We start from the raw sequence: 19,494 nt of genomic DNA, 5'->3' as shown, positions 1-19,494 counted from the left end.
CACTGTAAGGGATCTCAGATCCCGTAAAGCCCTGAAAGGAAGAAGAAGAAGGGACAGGTGACGAAGATCCAGAAGCACCCAAGGGAAGCCCTTGGGTGCCCAACAAACCTACCTCAACTAGCAAATCTTCCGCACCTACCGTCATTGGCTTTACATTTATATCCAAAGTTGCTACTTCCGCCACGATGTCTTGTCCCGTTCCTTCCGTAAGGGCTTGTTCCACTTGTTCCTGGATCGAAGCTATTGTCGGAGCTGCCGCGGCGGGGTCAACGTACCCCGTCGACTTCCCTCCTGGAAAGATCAGAACAGCCAACTTTCTTCTCCTAGGATATAGGGCTTGTTCCTTTTTGGCGGCGTTCTTTCCAAAGCCGTCAACCCAGGCCTTCAGGGTCGCCAATGCCACTTCTTTCACGGCGGCAGCCTGAAAGAGAGGGTCATTGTAATCCTTACAACGAAGCCCCTAGGACGTATAATTACCAATATGAATATGACAGCAAATTTAAGACTAAATTCTATGAGAGTTCATGTGTCATGTAACAAACTTGATACCTTTATGTACTTACTCCGTCCAAAAACTGTGTCACTAGCTCGTAACAAATGGTACAAGCCTCGTGATACCATACAAGGTAGTCCTCATGGCGGGTAGCACAGGGGGCAATGAGTCCTGCAGACCTCATGCCCGCGGGAGGGATCTGTAAGACGGCATTACAGCCGGGTTCTTGACAGTTGGTAGCCTGTAAGTGGAAAGATACATGAGTATCGAATAAATACACTCACAGGGCTTCTCTTTTATAATACTCCATTGCATGCCGGAGTAGACTAAAATTATTGGGTATAATCCACCCCTGAACTCCCTGTGGGTTAAGGTCTATGACCTTGTTTGGTTGGGAAACTCCGGTGTACACCGGAGGAGAGAAAATTTTTCCCACCATAAGGTATTATATAACCCATAGAGTTTCACGGAGGGTATATCACACCGGAGAACAGGAGAGGATGCCCTATGCTTAAGCTAAACAACTTAAACTAGAGAAAAAAGAGAGAGAAAAAAAAGAAAAAAAATTTTTTTTATTAAAAGAATGAAGCATGTAGCTCTGGCGTATAAACAACACTCCCTCCGTCAACTAGAGAAGTGCTCAGATAGCAAGAGCAATCCGCCGGAAAACGAAGAGAGGTACATAAGATAGGGAAAGCTGCTATGACCGACTGAAATCGCCTCCACTCCGGTGGCTGGCGGAGCCAGCCACCCTCTCCAACAACCGAAGGTACACCGGGGTAAGGGAGCAGGTAGGTCCGTTCCTGTCCGTTAGCAGGAGGTAAGATAATGAGGAGGGAAGAGAAATCAGACCCAAGGTACGCCGGGAAGACCGGAGCGAGCGGAGGGGGGGGGGGGTTGGCCAACCCTCGCCCCCGACCACGCCGGAGTTCTCGCCAGAGCCGAGGGAGAAGAAGTGGTCCCCCAGTAGTACAGGCTGTCCAGACTCCCCTACCCCCTTAGGAGAGGGGAACGGGGGGGAGCGGTGCTCGGGTGATGCCAAAGTGACTGAGAGCGAGCAAGGACAGATCCCTCCCTTCTACTCTATAGGCGAGAGAAGAAGGGGGGGAGACTGGGGAAGGGCAACCAGAGGTACACATGATCTACAGTGGACCAGAACATGGTTAGGGAACACAACCGACTGGGTTGGTACCACGTGCACATAAAGGGCCATAAAACTAAAGGCAATAAAACTGTATATGAATATGATGCAACAAAACTGCCTAAAGAGCGGTACACGTGACCATTGGTGGAACAGGAGGTGGAAAAGCAACACAACCAACTGGAACAAGACCACATGAACCTAACGGGCCCTGATAAAGCACAAATGTAATGCAACAAAACTGGCTAAACTGGTCGCCCTACAAGCTAACCCTAATCATAAAACTTAATCGAAAAAACATGAAAAAGGGGGGAAAAAAACTAGTGAAAGAAAAAGAAAGTCCAGGAGGGGTAGGCTGGTTCCGAAGAAGACAGCCTACTACTCAGAGCTAGCCTTAGTCGATAAGAAGAGCAATAGCTAGGATCAGGACTAGGATAGAAATAATCACTCAGATGCCTACGATTCTAGATAAAGATACATGCATGCATGAACGAGATCTAGGGAGGCAAGGAAATTCCCCACTATACGATGTAAATAATTGTAATAAAAATAAAATACGCATAATAAAAAAGACTAGAGAAGCGCATGATAAAAACACACCCTAAAAGGTCAAACAGTGAAAGATTCCACGGTATGGAAGACCGAAGAAACCTAACGAACACAAGGCGAGCCGTGGCCGCCATGCGCCAGACCAGGTGGCCTTATTTCGTACCTAAAAAACGGTAAATATAGGCCCCTGACTGACAAGACTAAATCCAAACCTTTTCAGGGTACTTAACTTAGCTGCTGCGATAGCTGCACGTTCCATAATGATGGTAATCCTTAGAAAAGCACAAAAAACACAGAGCAAAGAAAATCACGTGTTACTCTTAGTCTGCTAACTGAAAGGATGGACAGCCAGAAGGCGAGGCAGTCGGCGTGGCGTGGGGCGTAGTAGTAGTAGTTGCCGCCTCGAACCTGTGGGTCGGCTCTCTCAGGTGGGGGAATTTTGGTGTAAGGAGTGTTCTAAATGGCAAGAGGTTCGTGGTATGTGGTCTCACTTGCCCCAGATACCATAACTGACACCCTCTTTTTTATTTAGGGTGAGCGAGTCAGTATACTGACATCTTGAATTTATTTTTTCTGTGGTATGTTGTTAGCTCATTTATTTACCTTAGAAATAATGAACATAACCCTTAAACGCCGACTGGACGTATTTTACGTCGAGATAAATTGTCTGTCGGGTGCCGACTGGACGTATTTTACGTCGACATACGAAAGTTTTTTTTAAAATTCGCGGAAAAATACTTATAGGCCTACCAGCCTAAAACTTTTGAATCACGTGCCTTGGGGAATGCTGGGAGTTCACGGATCAAGGCCTTGTTTTGTTTTGAAGCGTGACCCAGGTGCGCATGCGCGATATCCCTTCTCGCTCCAGCCAGCATCAAGAGCGCACCATCCAAGAGCGATCTTTCATGAAAAGCGTGTTTTTCTGGACTTGTGCGAGACTTTGAGCATTTGTATTGCTACAGGACATTCGTAGATATGTCTCAACGACGTGTGAACCGTGAAAAGGCGCGTTTTTTTTACCCGTCGGAAGGGATCGTGTAAGGCGAGTTTTGGACCTGGATTGCTGGCGAGGGGCCAAGCACCCAGCATGACCCCGCGCCTTCAAGGCCGTTCTGTGCGGCCACGTGTGGCTGAAAGTGTTTTCAGGAACACATCGTATGCCTTTGGGTTACCCCTAGGAAGCAATGTGGGCGTCCTTAGGGGCATTCGTAGGCATTTGGGAGGCATCCAAACCAAGGGACATAGACGAACAATATCTTTCGGAGCTTGATCGGGAAACATGTCACAAAGTCCTCATTTGATGGCGGGGATGGTCATCGAGTGATGAGGACATTCATGTCCCGATGAAAGTGAGGATGAATATTTGCCCCCAAATGTCCCCGTTCGAGGCTCACATCCCGAAAGTGAGCTCGAATTCAAGTGGGTTCAGTGCATACGAGGGGGAATCTGAGGAGGAGGGGGAGGGTGGGGATACGGGCTCAAGTTTTATCGCAGAGGACGATACAGAAAGTGAGGGCCACCTAAAGTGAGGGTGATGGGCCAACGGGGGGGGGGGGGGGTAGGGGGTAGTGTGCATCGTGCCCGAACCCGCTGCGCGCGCACGGGCACATAGAAGGTCGGCTCGTCGCGCCAGCCAAGGTGAAGGTCGTTCGTCGGAGAGTGACGAGGGTGGAGGCGGAGGACCCCACCCCGGCTCCTAACATGCACCCCTTCACGGCAAACCCCCTGGGATGACTGTACCAGTACCCCTGACTGTTTTGGGGTTCATACCAGCTTTTCCTGACGCGGGAATTGCTGGAATACCTGGTACACGAGACGGTGGACTACGCTCGGTACTGCCGGTAGGAGCTGAGGACGACCTTGTCGTATTACTGGCGGGGTTGCAACCTCATTGACATGGCGCATTTTTTGGGCTCCACATTTATTTTGGTATGACACCTGCTGTCGACGTCAGGCAATATTGGAGGAGAAATTATTTATTATGTATGCCGAATGTGCCTGGCGTTATGTCCCGTGATAATTTCCTGGCGTTGGACAGGTACTTCAACGCCTCCAACCGAAGGGGCCATACCCCGGAATAAACAGTGATCGCCTCATTTTAGTGCGCTACAGTGTTGGATTATATCCGTGAGCGGTGTAGTAATCTCGTGATTCCTGGAAAGAACCTGTCTTTGGATGAGGGGATGATGCCTTACAAAGGACGTCTTAGTATAAAAGTGTATAACCCCAAGAAGCCAAAGAAATATGGTGTGAAATTCTTTCTCATTACCGAGGCCAACACTGGATACGTTGTGGACTTTTCAGTGTATACCGGGGTCTTCTCCACGCTGCGTGACACTGTATTCAACCTTGTGGGACGTTTCCGTAACCAGGGATATCACCTGTTTATGGATAATTATTATAACTCGGTATCCCTGGCCCAGGAACTGTATGAAGCAGGTGTTCACGTCAGTGGTACCCATTCGGTTGGTGCGTGGGGCCCCGAATGTCCTAAGAGGTTCGCTAGTCATCCGCAACACCTGGCAAGAGGAGAGACAGAGTGGCGGCGGAAGGGCGCTGTCTTCGTCATCTGTTGGAAGGGTGTCCGACTCGTCCCCATGATTACGACGAGTCATGAACCCATCCAAGAAGAGATCGTACAGCGGAAGAAGACACGTCGACAGGGCCGAGTTGTGTTTGAGGAGTTTCGTACAGAGCGGCCTACTGTCATTGGGCACTACAACAGGCACATGGGAGGAGTTGATCTCTTTGATCAGCTCATCCAGTACTATCCTTCGCCAGGAGAAGAACCAGAAGGTGGACACAGAAGCTCCTCAAATACATCCTTCAGTTGGCCCTCCAAAATGCCTACATACTGTACTGTGGGTACCGCGGTGACAATCTTCCGAGGTTGACCCACATACAGTTCCTAGAGGTAGCCGGGAATGCCCTCATCAACTTCGATCCCGATGAGTGGCCTTCCATAACTGACCCCCTGCCCCGAGCTGCAGATCTGCCCCTAGAGGAAATGGCAGATAGGAGGGCCAACTTTGCTCGACCTGCCGCCGCCCCTGCTGACGACGCCCCTGCTGCCGCCGCCCCTGCTGACGACGCCCCTCTTGCTGCCGGCCCCGCCATCACCGCTTCTCGTCGGGCAGTGGACCCTGCGTGTCGGCTGCAGCCAGGGGAACACATACTGGAGGCCTTAGAAGGGCGAAGGCAGAAACGGTGCCGGGTGTGCCATATGAATGGCAGAAGGAGAGACACCCGGTTCTTCTGTCGTCGCTGCAAAGTTGCTCTTTGCAGGATAGGGGAGTGTGACCGAAAGTACCACACTAAGGTCATGTATTGGAGCGCGCCCTAAACCGACAGCGGAGGGCGCACGGGTCCGCCAGGTCCATCAGCAGTAGGGCGCGCGTCTCCCTCCTCCACCTGTACCTCGTCATGTCGAGTGGAAAAAAATGCAAGACTCTTCAATGGAGGAGGGAGAAAACAAGAATAGAACGAAGAGTCAGGATTACGAGTGAGTATTCTGCATTTATTTTATATTTAGTTTATATTTATTACAATTTTTTATATATCTGAATGTGTGCATGATAAAATAATAATAAGACATTTCATTGTATGCGAAAAGAGAAGTGTCACCTGCATTCCTTTTATTTATGTATTGGGGTACCAGAATCGAAGAATGTAATATATATATTTTACGTATAAAATTTTTTATATATATATATATATATATATATATATATATATATATATATATATATATATATATATATATATATATATATATATATATATATATATATATATATATATATATAATATATATATAGGGGGTATATATATATTATATATATATATATATATTGCAAATTACTTACAGTCTAGTAATATTTAATCATTTACCTTCACTTTAAAACAAATTGCAAGTCTCTAGAACAATATCTCGATTTGTGGTGAAGTATTTGAAAAAATATTTTTATTCCCTCCGCGCGCTGATTCTCGGCCGAAATCTCCGAAACGCGCAGGTCACATTCTCCTAATATTTGTGCCTTTTCATATTACGCTTATTTTATAGTTTTATATATGGAAATGTGCGCAAAAACATGCACAATATAACAAAAAATATTGGAAGGTTGTAGCATTTCTCATTTTTGAAATATTTGCATATAAAGTACGATAAGTACGAAAAAACTACGATCGGTCAACTTTGACTCAACCGAAAAGGTCAAAAAACGCATTTATAACATAAAAATCTTACAGTCTAGTAATATTCAATCATTTATCTTCAATTTAAAACATATTGCAAGTCTCTAGAACAATATCTCGATTTATGGTGAATATTTAGAAAAAATATTTTTATTCCGTCCGCGCGCAGATTCTCGGCCAAAAATCTCTGAAACGCGTAGGTCACATTCTCCTAATATTTGTGCCTTTTCATATTACGCTTTTTTTAGAGGTTTATATATGGAAATGTGCGCAAAAACAAAAACGTGCACAATATAACAAAAAAATATTGGAAGGTTGTAGCATTTATCATTTTTTGAAATATTTGCATATATTACGATAAGTACGAAAAAAACTACGATCTGTCAACTTTGACTCAACCGAAATGGTAAAAAACGCATATGTAACATAAAAATCTTACAGTCTAGTAATATTCAATCATTTATCTTCAATTTAAAACATATTGCAAGTCTCTAGAACAATATCTCCATTTATGGTGAATATTTGAAAAACATATTTTTATTCCGTCCGCGCGCCGATTCTCGGCTGAAAATCTCGGAAACGCTTAGGTCACATTCTCCTAATATTTGAGCCTTATCATATTATGCTTGTTTTAGAGTTATATATATGAAAATGTGCGCAAAAACATGCACAATATAACAAAAAATTATTGGAAGGTTGTAGCATTTCTCATGTATATTGCATATAAAAAATTTTTTAAAACAAAAATTCGACATCGGTCAACTTTTAACATCGTTTGAAATGGTCGAAAACTGCATTTGTAAGCTAAAACTCTTACAGTATCGTAATATTCAATCATTTTCCTTCATTTTGAAACAAATTGCAAGTCTCTATAACAATATTTCGATTTATGGTGAATTTAAAAAAAAAATTATTTTTTTACATCCGCGCGCTACAAATTCATGCATCATTTTGTGATAATATTTTCTCTGTGTTGCTTTTATCGTTTTACAATGTGTTATATATCAAAATGATCGCAATTTAGTGCACATTACAACGAAAAAAAAATTAACTTGTTACTCTAACCGTTTGGCGCACAGCGCGATTTGAATACAATTATATATGAAATTTCGTTTTTGCGCTATCATATATCGCATTATTTATATATGATAATGATAATTTTTTTCAATTCTGATGGTTGCATACTAAACTTCAAGCAATAACAAAAAAAGGAGCCAAAAATGAACTCTTAATCTTGAAAACTAAGCGCGCTGTGATTTTTTGAAAAAAATATTTTTTCCGCTTACGCGCTCACTCTCAAACTTCCTCCGGCACACGGGAGTCATTTTTTTATTTACCACTTCGGCGTTTAAGGGTTAATGATTATTTCACGCAGCGACACGAACTGAGCCCAGAAAAACGGCATTTGTAAGCTAAAACTCTTATATTCTAGTAATATTCAATCATTTACCTTCATTTTGCAACAAATTGGAAGTCTCTAGCACAATATTTCGATTTATGGTGAATTTATGAAATAAACTTTTTCCTTACGTTCAGACGGTAACTCTTCCGAAAAAATCATAAATTTTTTCGTCCGATTGTCTTAATGTTTGCAGCATCTTAAATTAGCCGTTACATAAAGTTTTATATATGTAAAATGTGTGCAATTTCATGTAGAATACAACCAAAAACAACCCATGGTTGTAGCTTTTATCAGTTTTGAAATATTTTCATATAAATAACGATAAGTGCCAAAATATCAACCTTCGGTCAACTTTGACTCGACCGAAATGGTAAAAAAACGCAATTGTAAGCTAAAACTCTTACATTCTAGTAATAATCAATCATTTAACTTTATTTCATTTAACTTTATTTTGCAACAAATTTGAAGTCTCTAGCACAATATTTCGATTTATGGTGAATTTATGAAAAAAAAAAAATTTCCTTACGTCCGCTCGGTAACTCTTCCAAAAAAAATCAAATTTTTTTGTCCTATTGCCGTAGTGTTGGCACCCTTTTAAATTAGCCATTCCATAGTTTTATATATGAAAATGTGCGCAATTTCATTTAAAATACAACGAAAAACAACCCATAGTTGTAGCTTTTATCAGTTTTGAAATATTTTCATATAAATAACGATAAGTGCCAAAATTTCAACCTTCGGTCAACTTTGACTCGACCAAAATGGTAAAAAAACGCAATTGTAAGCTAAAACTATTACATTCTAGTAATATTCAATCATTTACCTTTATTTTGCAACAAATTGGAAGTCTCTAGCACAATATTTCGATTTGTGGTGAATTTATTAAATAAACTTTTTCCTTACGTCCGCGCGGTAACTCTTCCGAAAAAATCAGAAATTTTTTCGTCTGATTGTCGTAATGTTTGCACCATTTTAAATTAGCCGTTACATAAAGTTTTATATATGAAAATGTGCGCAATTTCATGTAGAATGCAACTAAAAACAACCTATGGTTGTAGCTTTTGACAGTTTTGAAATATTTTCATATAAATAACGATAAATAGAAAAAATTCGTCCTTCGGTCAACTTTAACTTGACCGAAATGGTCGAAAACTGCAATTGTAAGCTACAACACTTACAGTTTAGTAATATGTAATCAATTACCTTCATTTGGCAACAAACGGGAAGTCTCTAGCAAAATATTTCGATTTATGGTGAATTTTTGAAAACTTGTTTTTTTTATGTCCGCGCGTTACGAATTCATGCATCATTTTGTGATAATAATTTCTCTGTGTTGCCATCTCCTACCTAGCCCACCAGACAGCAAACCTATGGGCCAACCTGGTTCTTCGGCGTAGGGACGCAGTCCTCACCCGAGTGACCTGGGCGTGAAACGGCTCTGGGTCTTCGCAATGGACCAGTGCAGAGTTCCTCCTCTCTCTTCCCAGGAGAGATGGTGGACGCTGCGGTGGAACAACGGCACACTGACGACAGTGACCGTTTAGTACACCTGGCAGTCTGGAAGGCGGCTGGGCAGCCTCGAGCTATTGCGGCCAAGCCCAAGAGTTTGGTTAGCGCTTCCTCTGCGGCCAAGACGATCGCATCATCGAAGCCCAGAGGGAAGACGCTGCCTTCAACTTCTTCAAGGAGCGACCGTCACCAGCCCTCCTCCCAGCCCTCCTTCTCACGAGGGGGAGCTGGGAAGAAGTCGTCGAATAGAGGTGGGAAACGCTAGGGGCAGCATTACCCCTCACCTGCTGCTGGAAGTGGTGGGGTGCCTGGCGAGCCATTGGCCAACATGGCAGCGCTATGGAGCGGAGACCTGGATAGTAGACGTCCTTCAGGAGGGGTATCTACTACCCTTCGAGTCTCAGCCACCCCTCACCTCCAACCAGGTCCACCTTCAGACTTACATTTCCGGATCATCCAAGGACGTAGCACTTCAGCAGGAAGTCCAAGCCATGCTGAGCAAAGGAGCTGTGGAGATCGTCAGGGATCGGTCACCGGGCTTCTACAGCCGTCTTTTCCTGGTGGAGAAGTCTTCACGGGGCTGGCACCCGGTGATAGATCTCTCTCCCCTGAACTGATTCATTTGCAAGTCTCGGTTCACGATGGAGACGGCACGTTCCGTGCTCGAATCCATCAGGGAGAACGACTTCATGCTTTCGGTGGACTTGAGGACGCGTATTTCTCAGATACCCGTCCATCAAATCCTCCCAGGAAGTACCTCCGCTTCATCCTCGACGGGACGGAGTACCAATTCAGGGCATTTCTTTGCTTCGGTCTCTCAAACCGCCCCTCCACAGGTATTCACTCTGGTGTCTGCCTGGGCCCACTCGTCAGGGATACGTCTTTTGAGGTATCTCGACGACTGGTTAGTCTTGGCGAGTTCCCGCTTGCAGTTGCTATGGGACAGGGATCAACTCCTCGAGTTCTGTTGTAATCTAGGGATCATGGTAAACTTCGAGAAGTCAGATCTCGAACCCAAACAGAGGATGAAGTACCTGGGTATGCTGATCAATACGGTAGCAGGGCGAGTCTTCCCCGCAGACTCATGGACCAGCAGATTCAGGGAGGCAGCCAACCAGTTCCTGTCTTGGCAGGAACAGCCAGCTCAGCAGTGGCAGGTCGTGATCAGCCACCTGTCGTCACTCGAGAAGTTAGTCCCTCACGGGCGTCTTCACCTGCGGTCTCTCCAGTGGAGACTAAAGGAGAGTTGGTCACAGGCAAGAGACCCGCCGTACTTCCCCGTGTCCCTCACGGAGGAGGTGAGGCAGGCCCTAGCTTGGTGGCTGGACGACAGGAACCTCATAAGAGGAGTGCCTCTGCGCACTCCCCCCCTCCCCGGAGATGTTGCTGTTTTCAGACGCGTCAACCGAGGGATTGGGGCGCACACCTGGAGGAGTTGCTGACTGCAGGCGTGTGGGATCATCACAACCAGCACCTTCACATCAACGTACTGGAGCTCAAGGCAGTGTTCCTCGCTCTCCAAGAGTTCCAGGACTGTCTGATGGGACACTCTGTGGTGTTGATGTGCGACAACACCATGGTAGTTGCATACGTCAACAAACGGGGCCTAGTGTCCCTCCCGTTGCACCAATTGATGTTGCAGGTGCATGAGTGGGCCGTGGCTCACTCAGTAGAGCTGTCAGCTCGCTATATTCCAGGCAAGAGGAATGTAGTAGCAGACAAGCTCAGCCGTCAGGATCAGGTGATAGAGACCGAATGGTCCCTACACCCAGATGTGGCAGAAAGGCTCTTCAACCTGTGGGGATGTACAGTCATAGATCTGTTCGCCACCCAGCACAACAGGAAACTTCAGGTTTTCTTCTCAGCTGTGCCGGACCCATGGGCAGCTGCAGAGGATGCTCTTCAACACCCGTGGGACAACCTCTTTGTCTACGCCTTTCCCCCGTTCTGTCTGATTCGCCAGCACCCCGAATCTCCGGATGAACCTGGTGGCTCCCACCATTTGGTATCCGGACCTGCTGGCTCTACTTGCGGAAGCACCGAGAGAGATTCCCCCTTGGCACAACCTTCTCTGCCAGCCACAAGTGGAACGGTACCACCAGTCAGTCCAGTCCCTTTGTCTTCACGGCTGGCTGTTATCCACCATCTCTTGCGAGCGAGAGGCTTTTCTCGCCGAGCAACAACAGAGATGGCTGGGTATATCAGACAGTCCTCTGCAGCTGTGTACCAGGGAAAGTGGGCCGTCTTCTGTGGTTGGTGTCGTAGATGGGGGCTATCTCCTCTCAGAGCCACTCTTCAGCAGGTAGCGGATATCCTAGTTTTTCTTCGCCGAGAGAAGCTCCTCTCCGTCCCCACAGTCAAAGGATACAGGGCCGCCTTGGCCCTAGTCCTGAAACTGAGGGGAGTGGATAGCTCAAACTCGTTCGAGATCTCCCTTCTCATGAGGAGCTTCGAAAGGTCTTCCCACCTAGGGAACTCATGCCCCCGGGGTGGGATGTGACTCTCGTCCTTAGGAGTCTGACTCGAAGTCCCTTCAAGCCACTCCGAGACCCATCAGACAGGGATCTGACCCTCAAGACCCTCTTCTTGCTGGCCCTGGCATCAGTGAAGAGAGTAGGGGAACTTATGGTCTGTCCTTTGACGTCAAGCATACCAGGGGATGGGGATCTGTGACGCTCGATTTCGTCCCGAACTTCGTAGCAAAGACTCAGAATCCTTCGGTCCCTGATGATCTGTTCGAGTCATTCATGATCCCCTCCCTATTGGACTTCACCGACAACGATGCGGATTAGATGCTGCTTTGTCCTGTGAGGGCGCTACGGCGGTATCTGAAGAGAAATCGGCCCCTAAGGCCTGAGTGTCGACGCTTCTTCGTTAGCACCGGGGTGACCAAGAAAGAAGTATCCAAGAAGACACTTTCTTTCTGGCTGCGTGAGGTGATTAGGAGGGCATACGAAGCTGATGGTAGCGATGACATCCGTACCCTTCGTCCGAGAACCCACGAAATCAGAGGCATTGGTCCCCTTGCGTTCCGCAAGAACTTCTCTGTGGCGCAGGTCTTGAAGGCGGGGGCTGGACCAACCAGACCACCTTCACCTCCTACCTTCAGGATATAGCCCACAGGCCCTTAGACACCTTTTCCTTGGTCCCCGTGGTGGCTGCTCAACAGGTTGTGTAGCTTACCCAGCACCCGAGTGGACAGAACAGCATCGCATCCTTGTGTGACTGCATGAATGGATGAGTGAATGAGAGTGTGACTGGCTTCTCTTCCCCATCTTTCTCTCCCCCTCTACCTGTAGGCATAGGGACGCGGTCGTCACTACGCTGGAACAGGAGACCGATGCAGGTAAGCTACTCGACCGAGCTCCATCCTATCCCTTTCATTAGGGATAGGAGCGATTATCCACCACTTCTTCCAACAAGGGGGGGGGGGAAGTGGAAGCCAACAAGAGACAAACCCATGATTTCATATTGCCTCTTGCAATAGGAACAAGTTCTTGCTTGCTAGTTTTAAGAGGTACGCTGGCCTCCCTCTTATTACTTGGGTCCAGAGGTTTGACCATTGATCCTGCGGTTACAATACCCCCGATCATTGGGCAGAGGCTAGGATCCCTCCTCTGCTTCTTATGACCAGGGAGGAACAAGGTTGGATGAACACCATTCTGTTTCATTTTGATTCAGATTCCACCCACCAAGAAGTGTCTTCCTTTGTTAAAGGACGAATGGTTTGTATTACGTATCGGAACAAACAACAATTTGTCGAAAATTTTATTTTTTCTAACTATACAAACCTGAGGTCCTTTACACATAGTCCTACCTCATGCCACCCCTCACTCTGTGTTTTCCTGGGCCTAAAGTAAAGTGAATCTTCACCTCCCAGTTGCGCGGTGCGCTGACTGTCGGACAAGCAGTTAACTACCGCACTCCCTTGTTTGAAGTTTACGACCGATTCCAGCTGCCGCAAGTTACATTCCTATTGTTAAAGGACCTCAGGTTTGTATAGTTAGGAAAAATACAATTTTCGACAAATTGTTATATTATGGCCAAATTGGGTGTACGTAGGGCAGTTATTTTACTACAGTATATATTTAAAAATGAAAAAAGTGCATTGAATGGTATGTTATTTAACACTGAACTTATTTAATTGTAATTTATGTGTATTTATGGGTAATGTTTTGTATAAAAAGGCAAGGTTAGGGTAATAACTTATGGTCAAGAACGAATTAATCCATTTTCAGTTATTTCTTATGGGAAAAATTAATTCAGATCTCGACAAAATCGCATCTCGTCGCTTCTTGTGGAATGAATTAACATCGAGGCCCGGGGCTCTACTGTAAATACAATTATGTAATGTGTTCCAGAAACCCAAAAATATTAACAAATAACATTTATAGGGAACAAACACAGTTTTATATTAAAAAAAACAATGAGAAATAAATATAAATGACTTAATGAAATGAACAAATGAACATTTAACATCACACTTACATTTATGGAAGACACTTGTTAGCGTATGGAAGACAGAGAGAAGAGGTTTTTGTTTGGAAGGGGAATCTCCCTCCAGAAGGACTTCTGGTATAAAGGACCCATCTGTGGTTTCTTGTCATCTTCGTTTCTTACTGGCACTGTCTGAGGTTACTTCCCCTGTCTTTTACTGGCACTAGGACCAGCTTGAGAGTCACTGGACCCTGGTCACAAAAAAAAACTGTCCTGAGACATTTGTTTCTGGCATTTCTTTAAAATTTGCCTAAAGTTAAACTCAGCATTGTCATTAAACATGTTGGAGACACGGATTACAGCATGTTTGTTGGGATGATAATTCTCCACAAAATTTTTTCACATTACTCCACATTACAGACATGTCCTTGATCACTGAAGTAGGCATGTTATGTATGCCTATCAGCTTTCTGAATTTTTCAAACCAGCTTCTGCTGGTCTTGAAACCACTAACAGCAGTACTTGTTGTAGGCATTTTCTCTCCGAGATCGGGATGCAACATCCTCCAACACTTTGCTACAAGTTCTATCTAAAATTCTAGTGTTTCTCACCTTTTTTTACAGAAGGGATATCACTTGGAACTTTCTTTGGTCCCATGATGGCTTATTTAGCAGTTGCACGCGAATAAAAAAGCACAAAAATAATGAACACAAAAGCAGAATGGGTCATAAGAGAAGACAGGATGCTTTGTTTGGGAGCTTGGTAAGGGGCCTAGTCATGTGGTTGGTCCTGGAAGGAGCGTTACCGAGTGTACAAAATCCAAGGATATGAAAGAAACCCAAGACAAAATTTTGTCAGAAAAAGGCTACGAAAACTGAATCGTACGAAAACCAAGGTTCCACTGTACGTACTTATAAAAAATTTAAATGACATTAAGAGGGCATTGGTTACCAGAATGACTTCTAAGGATGAGCTGTTGCAATTTTTCATAGAAAATATGAAAATGTTTGCTTTTGCCTTTTAGATTAAATTTGGCTCAATTGGTGTATCTGTTGCTTTGTTGCTTGACTCCTTGTGATATTTTTTTTGTGTCTGTTATTGTTATACCACCCATAAAATTGAGCTAACCTCTGAACATCAATGAATACCTCTTAACTTCTCTTTTTATCTGTTTTTGTTACAGTTGAATGATCTTCACAACTCAGTTGCTGCTATAGTATCAGAATATGGATGTTAATCCTCAAGAATTAACCATAAGTTTGTTTTACACAAGACAAGCAGTAAGAATAACTGGATGAAAAAATTACCTGGGTTTTAAAGTTCTATCAATCCATTTTTATTGCTCTTGTGTATAGTGAACAGGTATTTTTGTTTGATTTTAAAATCCTTAGTATTTGTTCATGTATTAGGTAGACAAAAGGTAAGTTATTGGTAAATACTTAGCTTTTTATGAAAGTGATTCACAGCTTATATAGAGAATTACAGGAAAGCAAATGTTGAGTTCAGATAGATACTTAAAAGTGTTTTCTCAAAAGGTCAAATGTATAGGATAGTTAGCCTTGGCAGAAGGGCTCAAATTTATTTAAAGCAGAAGTATTTACTATTTAATGGCAGTACATAAATACAAATTTTTAGTATTGTACAATACTTTTATGTGAAATGTAGTGAAATTATAGTTTTCAAATTGTTGTTAAGCATTTTATTATTAGTTTCTAGTTTTTCACAAGTGTAAACAGTTCACTTAGTGATACTCTGGTATCATGAGAATTGTTTGTCCAGTTTTTTGAAGTTGAAAAATATAATTCTGTTACCCCTAGGGTATTGTAAGGTAATTTTTATGGTACAAGTCCATCAGTTTTCTTTAGTTAAAACTTTGGACCTAGAAAAATCTAAAAGCCGTAAGAGTTATCAGGAGGAGATTTAGGATTTAGAAGCAGTATTTGTGTAACAACAGGGTTATATTCCATACAAGCCGCTTTTAAGTAGAAGTTGATTTAAGTTAATCATCCAGAGTACTAAAATACCACATCTAAATTTAACTGAATTTAAATTTACCTAGTTATAATCTTGGCACACTTTCCTCCACTTTGTATGAATGCATGCATCCTTTTTATTTAGCCCTTATCATACATATCATCGTCCTTAATATGTTACCCATGTTTCTTAGGGACCATCTAGAGGTACATATACACATTTCAATCCAAGCCAGTGTTAGAGAAACTGCTGCAGTCCAGCATGTCCACAGAACCTTCATAGCCCCACTTTAGCCCTAGTTTTTGTTCCCAGTACTCCTGGTGGACCTTCCAAGAATCCCTCAGCAACAAAAGAAGCTCCAGCCTTACTTTCTATGATACCATGAGAATCTTAGTCTCTATTTTTATGCTTGGAGGATCTCCATTACTACCTTTTGAAGTGGGCTCTTCCAGCTAATTTCACATCTTTTGAAGAGGACTTCAGTCCCCATTCTACATCTCCCTCATCGTGCCCTGAACTCCTGTTATACCAGAATATGGCTACTTATTAGGAAGTTATGGCCCATTTTGGCTGTGGGCTTGATTGTTTTGTGGCACCATTCAGTGATTCCAAATCACGCTTGGTATATTAGCAGTGTTAAAAAATTGTTCAACATTTCATCTTCAAAGTTCTGTGTTCAATATTGAACCAATAGCCATGAAAAATACATCCAGCACACCCACAATTTCAATCATAGTTTCTGATCCAAGCTCCTTCCATATAGCCACTTCCCACAATCAGTCAAAGAGAGATAGTCTCTCCTTGCCAGTGTTTCACATCAGTGGCTAGTCTTTCATTTGTCTCCTAACTGAATTTCTTGTGTCGTCTGACTCCCATTGAAAAGCTTCCCTATTGATTTCAGTCTTCCAATGAAATCTAGGGCTCTCATACAGTACACTATGACTACCTTCCCCTTTGGCTCTGTCAGTTTTTTTTTAATAGGCCTCTGCCTATGTTCTAATCAGTTCAACTGCCTAACTCTTCTCCTAGGGCCCTAGGGCTTGTATTCATATTATCTCTTCCATCGTGCTATCCACCCTCTCCTAACTCACAGCCTCTCTTTCTTAGGACGCAGCTAGAAAATGTGATAGACCTATGGCATGCTGATACTAAAGACAGGCTTGTTCAGCTGGCAGCCACGGAGTTGCAGGTTTGTTCTTGCCCTCCTTCTCCTCCTCCAAGGCAGAGTAGGCAGTCTCCTCCAAGGAAGTCTCCCAAAGGTCGGCAACCAGTAGGACTCCTCAGCCTATAGCTCCTTCAAAGTTGAAGCAGCAGCAGTGTTCCTTTTGGCCTTGCTCCTTCAGCCAGGAAGGGGTCCTAGGAAGTGCCACTCCCTACCTGTTGCCACAGGTGGGGGGATGCCTGGCTGGCCATTGGGTCAAATGGCAATACCATGGAGCAGAGAAGTGAGTAATAGATTGAGATAATAAGAACACTGAAGGATCACAATGATATTGCAAGTTAATACATGCTTGAGGGTGCAGAGGTTGTTTGCATAGTGATATTACCGTCTATATACGACTGGCAAAAGAACTAGTATTTCTGGGAACATTCAAATGAAAATAGGCATATGTACATATACACAGTATGAATGTGAGGTGGTGATGAAACTGAATTTATATGTAGTGCATTGTTATGAGGAACAAACCAAGTTCCATAGGATATTTCTTAAAATTTAGGTATGATCATTAGCTATGGCTTGTTTCCATTAAAAAAATTTTATTTACTACAAAAATATAAGTAAATATGATATTGTTATGATACAATAAAGTTTTATACATACTTACCTGGCAGATATATACTTAGCTATTTGACTCCGTCGTCCGACAGAAATTCGAATTTCGCGCACACGCTACCTGTAGGTCAGGTGATCTACTTACCTGCCGCTGGGTGGCAGGACTAGGAACCATTCCCATGTTTCTATCATATTTTTTCTATACCGCCTGTCTCCTGAGGGGAGGTAGGGTTGGGTAATATGTAATATATCTGCCAGGTAAGTATGTATAAAGCTTTATTGTATCATAACAATATCATTTTTATACATTCAACTTACCTGTCAGATATATACGTACTTAGCTGATTCACACCATTGGAGGTGGGACAGAGACAGCTAAATATAGAATCAAACAGGAATCACAACTATCGTTGTAGGTAATAAATAAATAAAACCTTGGTTCCTACCTGTTTAGACTGAAGACTTCATGAATACAATCCAGGAGTTTAGTCAGTCTCAAGAGCCTCAGCGAGATATTGATCTATGGCTAAGAGTTCTTGTGGTTCTGCCAAAGGGGTCTTACCCGCTTACTTGGCAGATCCTGGAAGGACTATGTCAATGGGTGCTTATCCACTTACTTGACAAGACCTATACAAGGAGCACAACATCGATCCCGATCACCTCAACCTATCCATGTTAGTTCTAAGATTGCAAGAAGTTATCCCCTAACTTCTTGCTAACAACCACAAACTCTAATCACAAACATTCGTACACAAAAGTACAAAAATGAAAAAAAAAAAAAAAAAAAAAAAAAAAAAAAAAAAAAAATGTTTGTACAATCTAGCCAGTAAGACGTCTCTTGATTCCCCACTGATCCAAGCTAGGACGCCGTGCGCCACCAAAGCATACTAATCAGCAGAAAAACCAACAACTCGTCTCAGCAAGGTAGATTCTATGTACTATCAAAAAATTAGAACAAATACAAATTTTTCTAAGGATCGTTGTGTTCCCAGCCCCAGCACTGTATCGGCTGATACAAAAGGACCCAGAGAGAAACACTTTTCATATGTTACTTTAACGTCCTTAAGGTAGTGCGATGCGAACACTGAATTATACCTCCAGTAAGTCGCATCCACAATGTCTTTTAAAGACATGTTCTTCTGAAAAGCTAATGAAGTGGCCACCGCTCTAACCTCATGAGCCTTCACTCGGAGAGTCCTGAAAGAGTCTTCAGTGCAGTTATTATGAGCATCCGTAATAATGCTCCTCACAAAAAATGCTAATGCATTTTTTGACATGGGTCTACTAGGATCCCGAACCGCGCACCACAGGCTTTGTTTACACCCGTTGAGTTCATTCTTCTTCTTTAAATAGAACTTCAGAGCTCTAACCGGACATAAAGATCTTTCTAATTCCTCTCCTACTAGATTTGAAAGTCCTTTAACTTCAAAACTCTTTGGCCAGGGTTTTGAAGGGTTCTCGTTCTTGGCCAGAAACAGAGTCTGGAAAGAACAAATTGCTGCATCACTCTTAAATCCTACTCGAGAATCTAGAGCGTGTATTTCACTAATTCTCTCGCAGTCGCTAATGACAACAAGAAAATACATTCTCGTTAGATCTCTAAACGACGCGTTGAGAGGAGGTTCAAATCTACTAGATGATAAAATACTCAAACTACATCTAGGTTCCAGTTAGGAGTGCGAGGAGAAAAGGTTTTAGAGGTTTCAAAACAAAAGATCTAATAAGGTCGTGGAGATCTTTATCTTCTGCTATTTTCAAACCTTCGATAACCTTTAATGGTAGAAACTGATAATTTTGATTCTTCCCTAAGGAAAATCAAGAAATCAGCTATGTTGGTCACAGAGGTATCGGAGGAGGACAGTTTATTCTTCTTACACCATCTTCTAAAAACATCCCATTTTGATTGGTAGACCCGAATAGTTGAAGATCTCCGGGCCCTAGCAATTGCTTTTGAAGCTTTGCTTGAAAAGCCTCTCGCTCTGACAAGTCTTTCGATAGTCGAAAGGCAGTCAGAGCAAGAG

At 43.4% G+C, this 19,494-nt stretch overlaps 2 protein-coding genes across 2 annotated transcripts in view; one reads left to right on the top strand and one right to left on the bottom strand.

Moving 5' to 3' along the window:
• Positions 1 to 15,414, top strand: part of LOC135215359 (uncharacterized) — a 519,194-nt gene extending 503,780 nt beyond the window's left edge. Inside the window, exon 4 of the mRNA XM_064249919.1 lies at positions 14,909 to 15,414. Coding sequence (XP_064105989.1) covers positions 14,909 to 14,962 — 54 coding nt within the window. The 3' untranslated portion in view covers positions 14,963 to 15,414. The remainder of the gene's footprint in view (positions 1 to 14,908) is intronic.
• LOC135215358 (protein D2-like) overlaps positions 1 to 19,494 on the bottom strand; it is a 340,036-nt gene that overhangs the window by 168,253 nt on the left and 152,289 nt on the right. The window lies entirely within an intron of this gene.

Source organism: Macrobrachium nipponense, chromosome 5, assembly GCF_015104395.2.
Source record: "Macrobrachium nipponense isolate FS-2020 chromosome 5, ASM1510439v2, whole genome shotgun sequence".
Classification (NCBI taxonomy): domain Eukaryota; kingdom Metazoa; phylum Arthropoda; class Malacostraca; order Decapoda; family Palaemonidae; genus Macrobrachium; species Macrobrachium nipponense.
Note: the sequence above shows the minus strand (reverse complement) of the source record. Positions and strands in the feature narration are given on the sequence as shown.